General features: G+C 40.3%; 1 protein-coding gene across 2 annotated transcripts in view; it reads right to left on the reverse strand.

Moving 5' to 3' along the window:
- The window catches only part of LOC124262925 (gamma-aminobutyric acid receptor alpha-like), an 80,035-nt gene that overhangs the window by 27,545 nt on the left and 36,528 nt on the right, over positions 1–15,962 (reverse strand). For both annotated transcript variants that reach the window (XM_046697526.1, XM_046697527.1), the window contains exons 3-5: positions 8,902–9,011; positions 4,215–4,282; positions 573–793 (exon numbers count right to left, since the gene is read on the reverse strand). In XM_046697526.1, the coding sequence (XP_046553482.1) occupies positions 573–793; positions 4,215–4,282; positions 8,902–9,011 (399 nt within the window). The remainder of the gene's footprint in view (positions 1–572; positions 794–4,214; positions 4,283–8,901; positions 9,012–15,962) is intronic.

Consider the following 15,962-nt stretch of genomic DNA (forward strand, 5'->3'; position numbering starts at 1 on the left):
TACATCTTGTAAATTGTACATATAATCAATAATTGGACATTATATGTTAGGAAGGTCGCAGCCAGACAGACATATTCGATTTAAAATCAAGGCACAGAGGCGCGCCTAAAGTAGCACCTACTCGTTTGATAATCTAATATTTTGTTTCTTTATTGTATTGGGTCTCTTGGCAATAACTGGGTTTAGTTTACGGCTGTTTGAAACATTATAGCAGTTATAGCAGCTTGGTGTGGGGGAGCCTGAAGAGATGGAACTCTCACGCGTTTATATATAAACACAAACAAAAGGATTGGAACAACCAGGATTCGAACTCACGACCATAATTGTCTCGCCTAAGGGACGCAACCTTGCAAAACAAATTACGATTTCAATGATTGGGCCACCCCCTGCCTCAAGATGTGTATCATTTATCAAGAGAACTAGTATTTAATCGTGTTGATTGGGTGATATTTATGCTGTTTCCTCGAAGGCTCAAAGTCTATCCATTTGTCATGTCCTTACTTTGAATAGAAGTAATACATCTTGTCATGATCATATCAAGATCAAGATTTGTCATTAGCCTTCGGAATTACCTTTGTGAGTAGAGGACGTTCCCATTAGGACTGATCCTGACAAATTTGTTGGGCGTCGTGATGGTGTGGAGGTAGGAGTTCTGGCCGTTGTAGAAGACGGTGTCAGGATGCCAAATCCGTTCTAGAATGGTGATACCCAGAGGGAGGTGTTCCAGCGATATGTTCATGGACAAGCGTTTATCATACCAGGTTTGCCGGAAGTAGCAGTCCAGAGTGTAAACCTGAAACAGTTGGGGAGGCCATCTTAGTGGTAGCTTCAGGAGAGAGGCAGAGCGTTTGGAGCGGAAGCAGCGTAAAAGCTCATTTACGTAAACATCAACTTGTGACAACTGACGACGTGCATGGTTTCTTCTGTAAACATATCTCGAGAAAGACTGGCCCAGGTTGGAACGGGCAGAGTAAAGGCTACTCAAGCCAGCAATCCCCTTTTGAAATGGGTAAAACAATGTGTAGAAGGGCTATATAAGTCGATGTAAATCAGTTGGGTAACTAAGTGTGTGTTTGTGGGGATTTTGTAACATCGGTCCGTTGGACGGATGAGTGGATTGTTGGGTGAATGGTTGAGGTGTGCGTAAATGTAAACTGTGTGGGTAGTTGTAAGAGTGGTGAGAAGTTGGTAAGGGTGTTGATTTAGCGCCTGGATATGCAGGTGGTTGTATGGGATGGCTCGGTGACAAGATATAAGGTGTGAACTACAACAGAACTGGAGAACTAACAACCACCAGCTTACGGCATATGACACTAAGTACATATCCATCAGTGTGTGGAAAACGATTTTGAAAAGTGTTTCTACTTATATCAATACTCTGCGCCCATTGGCCACCATAGTTTCATCTCCAAAGTGGCGATAAGGTGCCTGATTCTGAGAGTGTGGGTTCGAATCCTGGATGGGACTCAACCCAACAAAAGTATTAAAATGTGTACATTACTGATTTACTGAAAAGATGTAAGCCCACATGTAACATGTGTGACTATCACCAGTGTGTCTATGTCCAGCTACGAACAAGATTTCTCTCTCCAGTGATAGTTTAGGTCATTGTAATCGATTCCACGACTATTGTGAATCGGAAACTATGTTAGTAAATAGGCCCAGTTCATGTATAATTGTCGACAACTATATTCAGTGGAGAAATACTATGTGTCGATGTTTTTATCACTTGAGGATGGTACCCGTGAAGAGCCGGGTGAGAATTGGTCTTCAGCAATCCATGTTTGTCGTTAGAGGCGACTAACGGGATCGGGTGGTCAGGTAATCACTGGATTGTCTGGTCCAGACTCGATTATTTATAAACCGTCATCATATGTCTGGAATATTGCTGAGTGCGGCGTAAAACAACAAACAAACAAGTAAAACAAAACAAACGCCAGGGAAATGTTTACGGGGAGTTGTAGGATAGGAGGCACCACAACCATACGGTAAGTCGGCTAAGTTATACTGAAATGACGGTAGGCACTTTGTGTAAGTGATAGTTCTCACGTGTCATCAGCCTTGCCTATAATGACTGTTTGTTGATAATACATTGCAGCATCCCCAAGAGCCCTGTTTACCCCATCGCTCATCACTCATCGGCGTCGGGCAAACCTCTTCCCTCTAACTTAAGAGTTTATTACTTCATTGCTTCTTATTGACGCATTCATGAGGAAACCCCCTTGGGTAATAGGCTCTAATTTTTTAAAGTGATGTGGCTTGTTCAGGCTGAATGCAAGGAAGGAATGATTGCCTTATCTTTCGTATGGTGAGTATTGTTACACGAGTTACGGAGATATAGGTTATATAATGTATCCCGTAACTAAATGTCTAACTGCCTTGTCAGTTCATTCAATTTACGGCGTAAGACAACACCAACATCAGTATGTCATACGCCGCCCATACAACACCAACATTAGTAAGGCATACGCTTCCCATACAACACCAACATCAGTAAGGCATACGCTGCCAAGACAACACCAACATCAGTAAGGCATACGCTGCCCATACAACACCAACATCAGTAAGGCATATGCTGCCAAGACAACACCAACATCAGTAAGTCATACGCCGCCCATACAACACCAACATCAGTAAGTCATACGCTGCTCATACAACACCAACATCAGTAAGGCATACGCTGCCAAGACAACACCAACATCAGTAAGGCATACGTTACCCATACAACACCAACATCAGTAAGGCATACGCTGCCAAGACAACACCAACATCAGTAAGGCATACGCTGCCCATACAACACGAACATCAGTAAGTCATACGCTGCCCATACAACACCAACATCAGTAAGTCATACGCTGCCCATACAACACCAACATCAGTAAGGCATACGCTGCCAAGACAACACCAACATCAGTAAGTCATACGCTGCCCATACAACACCAACATCAGTAAGGCATACGCTGCCAAGACAACACCAACATCAGTAAGTCATACGCCGCCCATACAACACCAACATCAGTAAGACGTACGCCGCCCATACAACACCAACATAAGTAAGTCATACGCTGCCCATACAACACCAACATCAGTAAGTCATACGCTGCCCATACAACACCAACATCAGTAAGTCATACGCTGCCAAGACAACACCAACATCAGTAAGGCATACGCTGCCCATACAACACCAACATCAGTAAGGCATACACCGATCATACAACATCAAAATCAGTAAGGCATACGCTGCCAAGACAACACCAACATCAGTAAGTCATACGCTGCCCATACAACACCAACATCAGTAAGGCATACGCTGCCAAGACAACACCAACATCACTAAGGCATTTGCCGCCCATACAACACCAACATTAGTAAGACATGCGGAACCCATACAAAACCAAGATCATAAACCGTCCATAGATAGTACAAACAACCTTTTTCAAAGTTTAGTAAAGTGTGTTCATTTTTCATAATCTGTCTGATCTTAAAGAAGGAAAAGACATAATCATATTTTCCTTTCCAATATTCACATATTAGGCATACATTTTGTTTCGCTGTACAAAAGGAATTCTGTGGGCAATCGATGATAACATTCTTCTTGATATTCGAAATGGTAATCAGCTGCATGTGAAAGATTACTAAAGGCCCTAATTCTCTATTTCCGAAGATTTCAATCTCTTTTAAGTTTCCACGGTTTCAATGAAGTAAAACATCCGGACAGAATGTTAATCCTTCAACACAAATATATCTTTCAAAACTTTGCAATCTCGCCAAATAAAAATATACAGAGTTATGTCGGATGATTTGCAACAAGCCTTCATCTCCATCGATCTGTATCTAAGTCGTGCCAGTTATCGGAAACATGACTATTTGAAAATGACAATGAAATTTAACCAACAAATTTGTCTAAACGATTTCAAGAGATATTTTCACACTGGGTTGTCAATGGCAACAAGGCTTTAAGCATCACACTTTAGAAATAATAATACCCTTGTAATAATCATTTGGAATTTGTAAAGGAAAAAAGAACAGTTTTCGATTTCAATTTTCTTTGATATTAGGCATTTTCATCGCCGTCCTCATGGTATTAGCAGCTGAGATGTGTCAGCGTCATCCTTTCCAGCTTCCTGGTGACAGGATAAAAGGGAACAGCATCCCTCGCGATGCTCTGTCATTACAGTATTGATCTCAGATAGGTTAAATCCAGTATCATTTACCATGTCTAATTCCGATATAGGCCCCATCGATCGTAGATTGATATAGATCATCACCGCTAACGGCTTCCCTGCAATAAAAGACAAACCAGATTAGATCATATAACAAACAGATGAAGCCATTGTTAAGATGTTATTCTTGATATTTGCAACTAATTGGACAAAGTGGTTGCTAGAATCTCATAATCTTTCCTGCATCCTCCCAGAGGCGTCTTCCTTTGCAGCGACATGACCCCGAGGTCAGGCGAATTGTGTATTCTTACGCATGTATGATCACGTGAGCAGATATAGTGACGAGATGATCCTACTGGATCAGTGTCAGTCCTACCTTGTGATACTTATCACGCCTCTCTGACTCTTGTGTCTTTCCGCGTTAAGGTCAGAAATGCTTTTCATACTCTCACTCGATTACAAGGAAAACCTGTTTCGATAACTTACAGTGTAAACCCCCTACAATCAAGGACACCGTTTCTTCTAAGATTTGAAAGCCAGTTATACGACTCTCGTATGAAAGGTGTTTGGGTTCTTAATGTCTTTAAAATACTGTGGTGGACATGTGGAGGACATTCCAAACTAGACATCAGTGGTCGAAAGTGGTCTTCAACACCAAATGAAGATTAGGACAACTGGTGTATCACAGCACTTCAAAGCTATTACATCCCTACACGTACCATCATCTGACCGCCTCCGTGATGTAGTGGTTAGAGCTTGCGCCGGGAGAGCGGAAGGTCGCGGGTTCGATCCCCGACCACGTCATTCCAAAAGACGTTAAAATATGGTACTTGTTGGTCCCTGCCTGACGCTCGGAATTAATGGGTACAACAAGGACTGGTCGGCTCGGAGTCAGTATAATGTGTCTGAGTGGGGTATTCATGCTTCACTGCGGCATGGTATCTCAGTGGGCTAGCACTATAAAACCAGCTTCAGTCTGGGCTAATACAAGCACCCGCACATACACATACACACGCATGCACGTCGTCATATGAGCGAAATAATCTCAAGCACGACGTTAAACCCAATTCCACCACCACCACCACCATCATCTAATCAAAGCCAATCAACAGTACCCTTTGTCCACCTGGCTTCATAACCATTATCTATAAACACAACATCATTAGTAATAAGGGGCGGTGGGGTAGCCTAGTGGTTAAAGCGTTCGCTCGAAACGCCGAAGACCCGGGTTCGATTCCCAACATGGGTAGAATGTGTGAAGGCCATTTCTGGTGTCCCCCGCCGTGATATTGCTGGAATATTGCTAAAAAGCAGCTCAAAACTAAACTCACTCACTCACGCACTGAGACATTAGTTATGTCATCCCACTGCACATCGACCTGTCAATTATCCTTCATGTATATATTTCTTTCTGTATAATGCAGGGGGCGGTGGGGTAGCATAGTGGTTAAAGCGTTGGCTCGTCACGCCGAAGACCCGTGTTCGATTCCCCACATGGGCACAATGTGTGAAGCGCATTTCTGGTGTCCCCGTGATATTGCTGGAATATTTCTAAAAGCGGTGTAAAACTAAACTCAGTCAGTCAGTCAGTATAATGCAGTGCATCACTTGCTTGATAACGCTATTAACACCTACACCGAAACGTCGCATACACTGCAATAAAGAATGTGTTCCTCTTATGCATACCCATTTCTAAAAAGTCACCGAAAGAAGCACACTTAAACTCCTCACTTATATTTATTCCTGTCAGGCGATATGTGCCCAAATAGTCCCATAGGAAAACCAGTTGTGAACATTGGACTTTCGTCCAGTGCATTGATGCCCTCCCAAACTAACCCAACCGCATCCTTTCAATATAACATCGGTGTGTTACATATTGTTGTACTTTACTGCTGACTTTTAATACTAATTTTAATAATAAAACGTGAAAATAGGACACAGACATATCGTGTGCAGTTTAAAATGTGTATAATGCGAACTTAGGACAACTGAGAGCATATTTTGCAGAACGTATTAGAAAACACCTCACATCATTTTGCAGTTACGAACATCTAATTATTGTATCCATTAGGAATAAAATTTGGTAGTGTAATTATAAGTCACATTTGGTGAATCATACCATTAGATGTCGTCGAAGTCTAGCCGGAGTTATTTATAACTGTCTCCCGCGATTGGCTATCGATCAAGGTCAGGGGTCATGTTATGTAAACACAGAAGAGACCATGTTGACTCTGTGGCCTGGTCCAAATAGCTATACGACGAGCCATGTGACGTGTTCATGGTCAAACATAGCTCTTAGAACTGATGAGATTAGATGCTGGTCATCAAACGCTCCTTTCAAGGCTTCAGTATAGCGGTCATTTACCATTTGATTGTCATTGAAGGGCACCCACTGGTAATGGTCAACACATAAAATGACCGTCTCAACTGACCAATCAGCTGGATAACACATAAAACGTGTTTTCTCGAAATTCTCATTTCCGGTTTTCTTTATCGAGGCTAATTGGGTAATTCTTGTCTGGAATACTTGAATAGGGATACTTTGCATATTGGGATTATCAATATACTAACTGCTTTCTTGTTTATTCGTGTGCGTGTAAATCTTTGAGGACACAAAACTAACGATAGCAATGTCCTTGATGTATTTATGTTCGAATTTCATTATGGACCAAATAGTCATATTTCTACCCATTGCATTCTTAAACCTTTATACATTCAGCTAAATTACCATTTTTTCGAACCACTATGAAACACGAAACACATCTAGAATTTATATAAAAGTATTTATCATGCTACAAAACCTTTTGATAAGTATTCCCCATTCACTTTATTTAAAAGTTAATCAGTCGAAATCTATTCTATACATACATTTACTTCCACAGTCAATCCGGACAGGCCTGTTCATGACCCAAACATACATTTGTCAGAAATATATAATGAAGGTTTCATATTTTTCATATTTTTTCCTACTTTGTTCTTAACTCCTACAGTTAAACTATTTGTTTGTCAGTCTGAAAACTACAGTACATGGTAAAATAATGATACGTGGAGGCTATAATTAGTGTCCCCCGCCTTGATATTTATTGACTAGGGCTAAACATTCACATATACACATTGAAACGAGACAGCGTAACTGTCGTTGAGCTGAGTTTATCCAGTGCTTCTTATGCCTACATGCGTCTGTGAAATCTGTTGCCGCTCTGAAGGACACTGTGATATAACTAATATTGATGTTATTCATGATGTTCCAGTAACTGCCATGGCCTTCGCTTTCTCCATCATTAAATTCATAATTGAGTTAAACGTTGATTAGTCGTGCATAATAGCATCTCCTGGACCAGACTTGAAAGCTGGAATGCAGTCACAGATCCTGGCTTTATTTTCGATATTCATTGCGATCATGTAACAATTCCATTGAGCGAAGCACGACTACTCTTAGTGTTCGGAAACCTGTCAGACTGGAAACGAACCCAGATAGTTTCTCCAAAGCCATATTGATTCTATAGTATCCCAACCCAGTATCTTAAGGCAGTCAATGTGTTTGATTTTCCAGCGAATGAAGTCTGTGCTTTTAAGTGGATTCGCGGGAACAAAAGTCTGTCGAGTCGAAATATTTTGAATTCCGGGCAATAATATTTTCCTTTCAACCAGGGAAAACATTGGCGAAGGGATCGCCAGCAAGCAGGTTGGTTAATGGAAAAGCTTTTGGACAATACGGGGAAGGTTATTCCACAGAACTGGCGATCTAAAATAGTTTTTTGGGTATTTATCCTCTTCGCTTCAAAGTTTTGTTCGATTCACGTTTTCAAAAAACAAGTTTGGGATCGATATCTTTGTTAAACTGAAAGTAAAACTTCAAAGTTTATGCCTTATCTCCTTCACATTTGGATAACAAGTGAAACCGGCCGTTTTGCCTTCACTGCTCTGGTTAGGGACACTTCAGTTCACTGTGATAATACTAATAAATGTCCATCTTCTACAATCGTAATGTATGATTCTATAAAGTGTTATCGATAATATTAATCGTGGTATATTGTTACATTGTTCTGATTGATGTGGTTTCAAATTGCTTCTGTATAGATAAAGGCAGCCTCGGTAATGTGCCAGTCGTGTTCTGTCGAGGAAAATTATTTCCTTGCATAAATATTTGTCCTTTTATTGACATTAATTTAATTGCGGCATACATGGCCTCGTCAACACATCTCCGCTTTTATCAATATTAACCGAGCAAAGAGATTTGGAAGTACTTCACACTCCGGAATAAAGATATTTAAGAGTCCAGCATACGTGGTGCGATAAAGATCCATGAAGCTAGTCCTTTTCATATCCTTGTAAAAAATTGAATCTCCTGTGGGTATTAATATTTGTTTATTTGTGAAACACATTAACAAATTTCAAACAATAAATTAAAGTTTGAATGAAGAGTTCTGAAGAAATTGGGACAAACCTTTCTTAATAATTACTAAAACGCAACGAATGCTCGTAAGAACACCGACGCCACAACTTGTACGAAACGACATCATTCGAGGTCAACTCGAGTCAACCGAATGAGTTTGGTTTTTGCTGCTTTTCCAATAAGCCACCAATACCAAACAATAAATGGCATAACGACATGTAATTATATGGGGAGCATTGAACGTTTCAACCACTGTCAGGTCAACCAAAGCCTACATGCATATGTCTAATTTCTACCGGGAGATTCGTCATCAAACAAACAAAATGTTCAGCAGACACGTACCACCGAATCCAGGTCTCAGCCGCTTGTCGTAACCCACTAGCATGTTCTCCAGTAGCTGAGACGCATTGTACATCTTGACCTCTGCTAGGGACATACTCAAGGGCAAGGCACTGAAACAGACACAACAGCTGTATTGCTACACGATATTCAAAGTTCAAGCATGAATGTGGGCAGGGTGTCTCGGTTAGGCATTGCCCTTCGCTTTACAGAATTAAGACCCTCAGCTGCATGGGTTCCAATCCCAGATCGACCTAAATATGTTTCTAAGTTTGTCAGCACCTTATTCGTAGTTGCTGGTTTCACCACAGGGACTTGTAAGGCAAAAAGTCAGGCATCAAGGTATATACTATCACTGACGGGGTCTTAGCACGATATAAAAATAAAATGACCCTTTTATATAGTGCTAAGGCCCCGTCAGTGACAGTATATACATTGATGCCTGATTTTGCCCTTACAAGCCCCTATGGGTTTCACATAACAAACATCGAGGACTTGTATCACTTCGGGTTCTATTGAAGGCATCCAGATGTAGTTATACATTGCAAGCAGGGGTACACACCAATGTGTTAGGCACCGCAATTTGTTGTACAGAGGGATGTCATCATCAACGAATGAAATAATGTAGATTATCTCATCACTCCCTCACCACGTTACACGCATATACAGACACACAGATGAATGTAACTGAATTCAACAAACATAACATTTTAGTTATCAATGCACAAATGTGTTCGTGAACACAAATGTTGTAACTAAGAATCCGAGAGAAGCAGCAAACGATGACTGATGGACTGATTAATATATCAGTCGCGTGAATATACACAGAACGTGGCTGATAAATGCGTCCAATTTTTCATGGCATAATACAAATATCCTTCAGTAATGCCAAGGTATTTTTATATCAAGAATATTTCATTCTGCGTCTAGACATGGTATTCATTCACGACGCTGCTGAATAACCCCACGCAGCAATAATGGCAGTCGCATGTTAAGAAAGGTGCCCAGACCCATGTCCGACATAACCATGTATGTCCTGATTGTATCAACTCTGTATGACGAATGTATTGGACTAATACAGACTTTATTGTCGTAGGGGGAAATCATCCAATTAAATTTGGAATCGATACATCACCTATTGTACCCGATGACATCGATACGAAACAGAACTGTCTCTGCAAAATCTCTAAGCAAGCAAGCCCATATATAAGCACGTTAGAGAATAATCAAATGTTTGATGGTTTGGAGTACAAACGTAAGGTAATCAAATATTTGACTTAATTCCCCCACAACCGCTACTTACAGTTCGGCAAATGATAAGGAGTTATTTCAATGCTCTTATTGCTTGTCTAGTAATGCTGTCATAAAGCTTAAAAGGAATCCAGTATTAGTTTTGAAGACCAAAGTGCTTGAAAGCATACATTGGCTTTTTCCTTAAACATGCGTTATTTGAATAATATTGGTAATCACTTTACACACGTGTCATGCATTGATTCCTTCACCCCACGTAATACTTGGGGGTAATCTTATAAACTTGCCTTATTTTCCTTTATTGGATTTGTTTGTGAAGATGAGTCGTGAAAAGATTCGCCAAGACTTGAGGTTGTAGGGCTATCAATCACGAAGTCCTTCCTTTGATTCACAGTCAAAAACACTTGCAACAGACGCTCAAGGCCAGCACTTTGTGCCACCTATCTGGCACTAATAGCCTCAGATAAATACCTTTAGTTCTGTCGTGGCGTTTTGTGTACAAGTTAAATGATGGTGTGAGGTACTGGGGTTGCAATCTAGTTCAAAGCCGATGGGTTTCTTTGATTTTCTCTCCCCATCTTGTTCCCACTGATTTTTAAGACGAAATTAGAAAATTTGCTAGCAAAGGGTAAATTAAGGAAATGTAACAAACTCTGATAAAGAACCTTGAAGATTCTTCATAAAGCAACCGTATTTTTTTAGTAGGGCGTGTTTATTTATTAGTTTCACCAAAGAACTTCAAACAGGATATCCTTGACAACACTCATCAAAACGTGTTTGGCGATATGAAATATACATTTTTTATTAATGTAAGTTCAAAACGTCAGCTACAAAGAATAAGCAAGTGAATTGAATCACTATCATGTGTTATGTAATGATCAAAGGGGTTGGAGCTTAATGCTGTTATGAAATTTTCAGTCATAATGATCGTGACATTTTGAATGATTAAATGTTTTCAATAAAACTCCAAGTGCTATCGATCAAACAATGATGGTTTCTAATAATGGTTTTATAATCAGGTTTTTGCATTAAATGTGAGACTGTAGGCGCCGAAGGATACAATGCGATATTAAACTCTCCTAACACAGAGATTCAGATCATCTAAACGCACAGCAGTACCTAGACTATGAAAATAACTTTTATTTAATAACAGGTGTATTCAGCATTTAGTGTACACGAAACCTACGTTATAAGCTTGAAATTAACGACAGATTTTCTCCGCTTTCTAGAAACTCACCAATTAATCAACTTTTATTTTCCGTCGTTTTTACAAATAACTATATGCGGAAATTTCGACGCTTTCGTGTTATGACGCAATATAGAGAACTTCTAAAACAGTTTTACTGAAGAACGTGCACTTCTTTCTGATATTTAAATGCATTTTAGTACAAACACACCGGATCATTCATTCATTTTAGCTTTGATTTGATTTTTAAACTTTGTACAAATCATAAAAATATTAATACATTTGAACAGCGCCTAATATCCACCTCAAATAGGCTCAGTGGGTCTATGAAAAGATTAAAATGGTTTGAACCGTTGTATGGTATAACGGCAGGTGGCTCGGACAATTGCACTTAAGTACAGACACAAAGACATGAGATATTTGGAGGGACATGAAACTGTGTTTCTGATTGTTTTAGGTAGTGATCTTCAAAGCTTAGCTCTACGGAAACAGAAAGCACGGTCATATAGTCCTTTTAGCGATTTTCGTTGCGTTATCACTGGAGGATCGGTGACTTCGCTGAGGATTATTGATAGACATAAGAGGAAACGTTCATTGTAAAGGCAGCCAAGGGTAAAGGTGATAATCTTGAAGCTGATTCAAGCGGAGATAGGGAGTGATGTCATCATATAGAGTCACGGAAGACACACTTGACAGGTGATTGTTTAATTCTCTGAAGGTTTTGAATGGATTTGGTAGTAATGCTTGCATTTTATAAGAGTGTTGCAGTAGTCAGTTTCGAGGCGATAAGGCTGTGCATTAACAGTTTGCTGGTCTGCATATCAAGGAAGTGACGAACTTTGTTGTTCTCGGAGATGATGCAGTAGCAAGCTTTGATGACTGATATGAGCTATGTGTATCACATATAATGCTGTGATACACACTATCACATAGTTGAGTGAAAAACAACACCAAGATTCTGAGCACACTCAAAGGGTATCATTTTTGCACCAGCAATACGAAGTGTTGTAGACTGGCTCTGAATCTGTTTCAGTTGGTGCTTGAAGCCAATGAGCACGAACTTAGACTTAGACATCATTGAGCATAAGGTAGTTTCAGTTCATCCATACTCTGATTTCATGAATGCAATGTTCGAGTTTGCTGATACTGAGAGATAAGTCAGTAGATTTGAAAGTGATGTAAAGTTTGCAGTCATTTGCGTATACGTGAAAATTTTGAAATGTTTTCTGATAATGTCACCGACAGGGACAATGTAAGTCATGAAGAGAAAAGGGCCAAGAACAGAACCTTGCAGGACACGATGTAACAGTGTAGACTTGGTTGAATATACATCACAAATCCTCACAGATAGGGTTCGACCACACAAGTAAGATTTTATCCATTTTAGGCCGCAGTTCCACATTAACCAGGTGCCATTGTGGATTCTAACTAGGGCTGTCTCTGCGCTATGAGATGTCTTGTAGGCAGACTGGAATGATGCTCCGAGATGGACCACTATGGACAAACCTGACGAAAAAACCCATTCCTTGATCCATTGAGCATTTATTTATAAACGTGTTGAGCATAGATATAGTTACATGTGTTGCGAGGACATTTTACAAAATAAAGACAATTGTCATTGAGAAAATAATGTGTGAAAGGCTGTTTCTACGTCGATAACATCTACGTTAAACTTGGCGTTCAACATTCGCAGAAGAAATCGGACATGCACATGTGCTCCCCTCCTTGCAGATCTGTTTCTTATGGCTATTAGTCAGAATCTGTGTTTGGGTTCACGATATCAAATCATGGTATATCGATCTTTCCGGTTTCTTTTTCTGCAAATGACAAGTGCATTACCTATGTTCATAACAGGTGCAACAGAGGAGCAGGAAACTCTCCTCCTTCGTGAACACCTTGTTTTATCACTATTTGATACTGATTCATAAACATTTGCTCATGGTATCGACTTATAGCTGAGGTTTCTTAAGGAATTGAAAAAATCGTTTTGTTGCTATTAATTAGGTTCTTTTCTTTCTCGCTCCCAGATTCTGTTTTGACTTCTCGTTGTTTGGTGGTATTTCGTTTCCTTCAAGTGAACGACTGACTAGATTGGTTTATGACGGGTGCCACTGGTGGGGCAGAATAGGCTCACCATTTCCCTGATACCTTGTTTCAACGCGATTTGATACTGATTCAAAACGACTCATGATATAGTCGGAACTATACAGTCGACTTATAGCAGAGATTTCTCATGGATCTGAAAAGCGTTTTGTCGCTATTAATTATTGCTGCTGACAAAAACGTTCTCTAAATCGATGACACTATGTTCAAACCCTTCCATTGTCTTTAGGGTTCTTAGAGCATGTAACTCTATAACGAAACATATTTCAAAATTTGGTTCGTACATGTTTGCAAAGAGGGAGTCTTTTCATCTGTTATATTTTTAACAAAATGCCCGCCTACTCGTTGTCTCTCACCAAACACATAATGAATCATGGGTGGCATCTTCTCCCATCTCAAACATCCCAGGACGTGCGCGTATTGACGAGTTCATCTTGTCGTTGCAAAACTTTCATGGCTCCATCCCAACACATAGATCTCAAGATGGAAGTAGGTCACTGAACAATTGCACACAACTGTCTCATTACATTTGGCAACTGTTTCTGCAGTCGTTCACAACAATAGCTCAGCACGTAATTAGCCATGGAAATGCAGACGCATTCTCAGATAGCGTTCACTGATGTTAACCTGTCCGTGAAATTGGCCATGGGTTTGTCAGAGCAATGAAAACTCATTACAATGATTTCCTTCTTGTTACTTCTAATTGTGTCTTATTTACAGGCATCAATGATTTATTAGAAATTTTGCGTACAGTCGTAAAACGCAATGACAACTTTTATTTGTTCGTAGAAATCACTTTATCGTCATCGTTCTCTCCAAAGCGATATGTTGCTGGGATTGTATGAGAGACAGATGTAGTTGGTTTATCTTTAATGATAGCTCCTTAGGGAAAACGTCTTGGTAAGAAATACAAGCTCTCATTATTATCACAGACTATATCTATTTAAAGGGCTTTGTTCTATGTCACCTGGGACCATGGATTGTTATTAAATCTGCCAGGAGACTTTTACTTATTGTCAGTCATTGATACGTTGCGCCACCTATCGACTGAAACCAATAAACCAGGTAGACAGATACTTGACCCTAACGGGCAGGTGGTATTTATACACAGATGACGTAGGTTTTTCTGTTTTCTGGCTGAAACTTACTAATCACTTTAAATACACGTGCTGAACAGATTTGCTAATCCCTGCCTACACAACACGCCACTTGTAAAATTGTTGAATAGAAGTAAGTGAAAAAGGCAAAGTCACCCGTGCTTCACCTCGTGCCTCGTTACGTTGAAGTGATAGAACCATTTGTCTAGTGCCTTATCTCCAGCTTAGGCGTATATTGTTGTATATCACTTAAATGACAAAAAATGTAAAATAAACATAATTAAATTAACCAGTCACAGCCGAATCAAATATACCAGTTTAAATATTCGAGACATTAATTTATGTACTTAATGTATGGATTAAGGTTTTGTCCGTTATTGCTATCTAAAACAGGATCACGAGTGGCCAAGTCGTGTACGCACTGCAATTCACAAAATTCGTACCTAAGGCGTACCAGAATTTGAAATGGTACGTTCGAATCCCGGTTCGATGTAACTGGTTGAAGGTTAGACAGTCTCGTAGCAAATAGTGGGACTAACCAACGTGAAGGGACATCGGAGTCGTGGATCCCTTTCATCCTTCCTAGCATTTCAAGTACAAGCACGAACTCACATGCTTATGACTGTCATGCCGCTACGATCGCTATGGATCACGTGAACGGGATACTTTGGACGCAACTGGTTCAGTGGCCCAACAACCCGGTCAAGAAAATCCATCAGATGATGACTTCAACTTCAACAACAAATAGTCATTCACTCACTACTCAAACAGTCTTTAACAATGGTTAACTTATGTCAATAGTCCTTTTCAGAATACGTGTGGACAATGACGCCTATTGTATTGTCTTTAAGCAAAACAATCAGTTCAATTTCGTTTTGGACAATGAGACACAGATGATGAATTACCAACCAGGATGTCACACAACCAGACAACGCTGCCATTAACAAGGCCGAAGGGAAAATGAGGTGTTGATATCAAAGCACGGACACACTGAGCTGTAGAGGGGCAGGGGAGACGGTAAGTCAGAGGTGCAATAATTGTATTTGGGATGTTAAATGTCCCGGAGTATTTATCTCCCTCGGTATTGAAGAGAGTGTGTCTCCTCGCTGCAGGAACATTTTCCTGATTTGTGACAAGAGTGCGTCTGTGTTTCGCCAGAACACACATCTCAGTTTACCAGAGATTGCGAAATATATGGCCGACGGTCGGTTCCTGTCGGGAAATCGTGTGGTTCTTGTTGGTAAGACAAAAGGTACACTGTGAAGTTACCCTTGACTTTTCTCGCCTGCCCTCCAGCGATCGACCCCATTGTCTGTGTTGTCAGTGGTCTCCGTGTTGGCCTTTCCCTGGCCGGTGTTACATGCATAGACTGTACTTTAGAGAAACATCTCGGTGGACAAATTTGGCATCCTCGAGAACAACCAATA

This window comes from Haliotis rubra, unplaced genomic scaffold (genome assembly GCF_003918875.1).
Source record: "Haliotis rubra isolate DU_JTF1 unplaced genomic scaffold, ASM391887v1 Scf86, whole genome shotgun sequence".
Taxonomy (NCBI): domain Eukaryota; kingdom Metazoa; phylum Mollusca; class Gastropoda; order Lepetellida; family Haliotidae; genus Haliotis; species Haliotis rubra.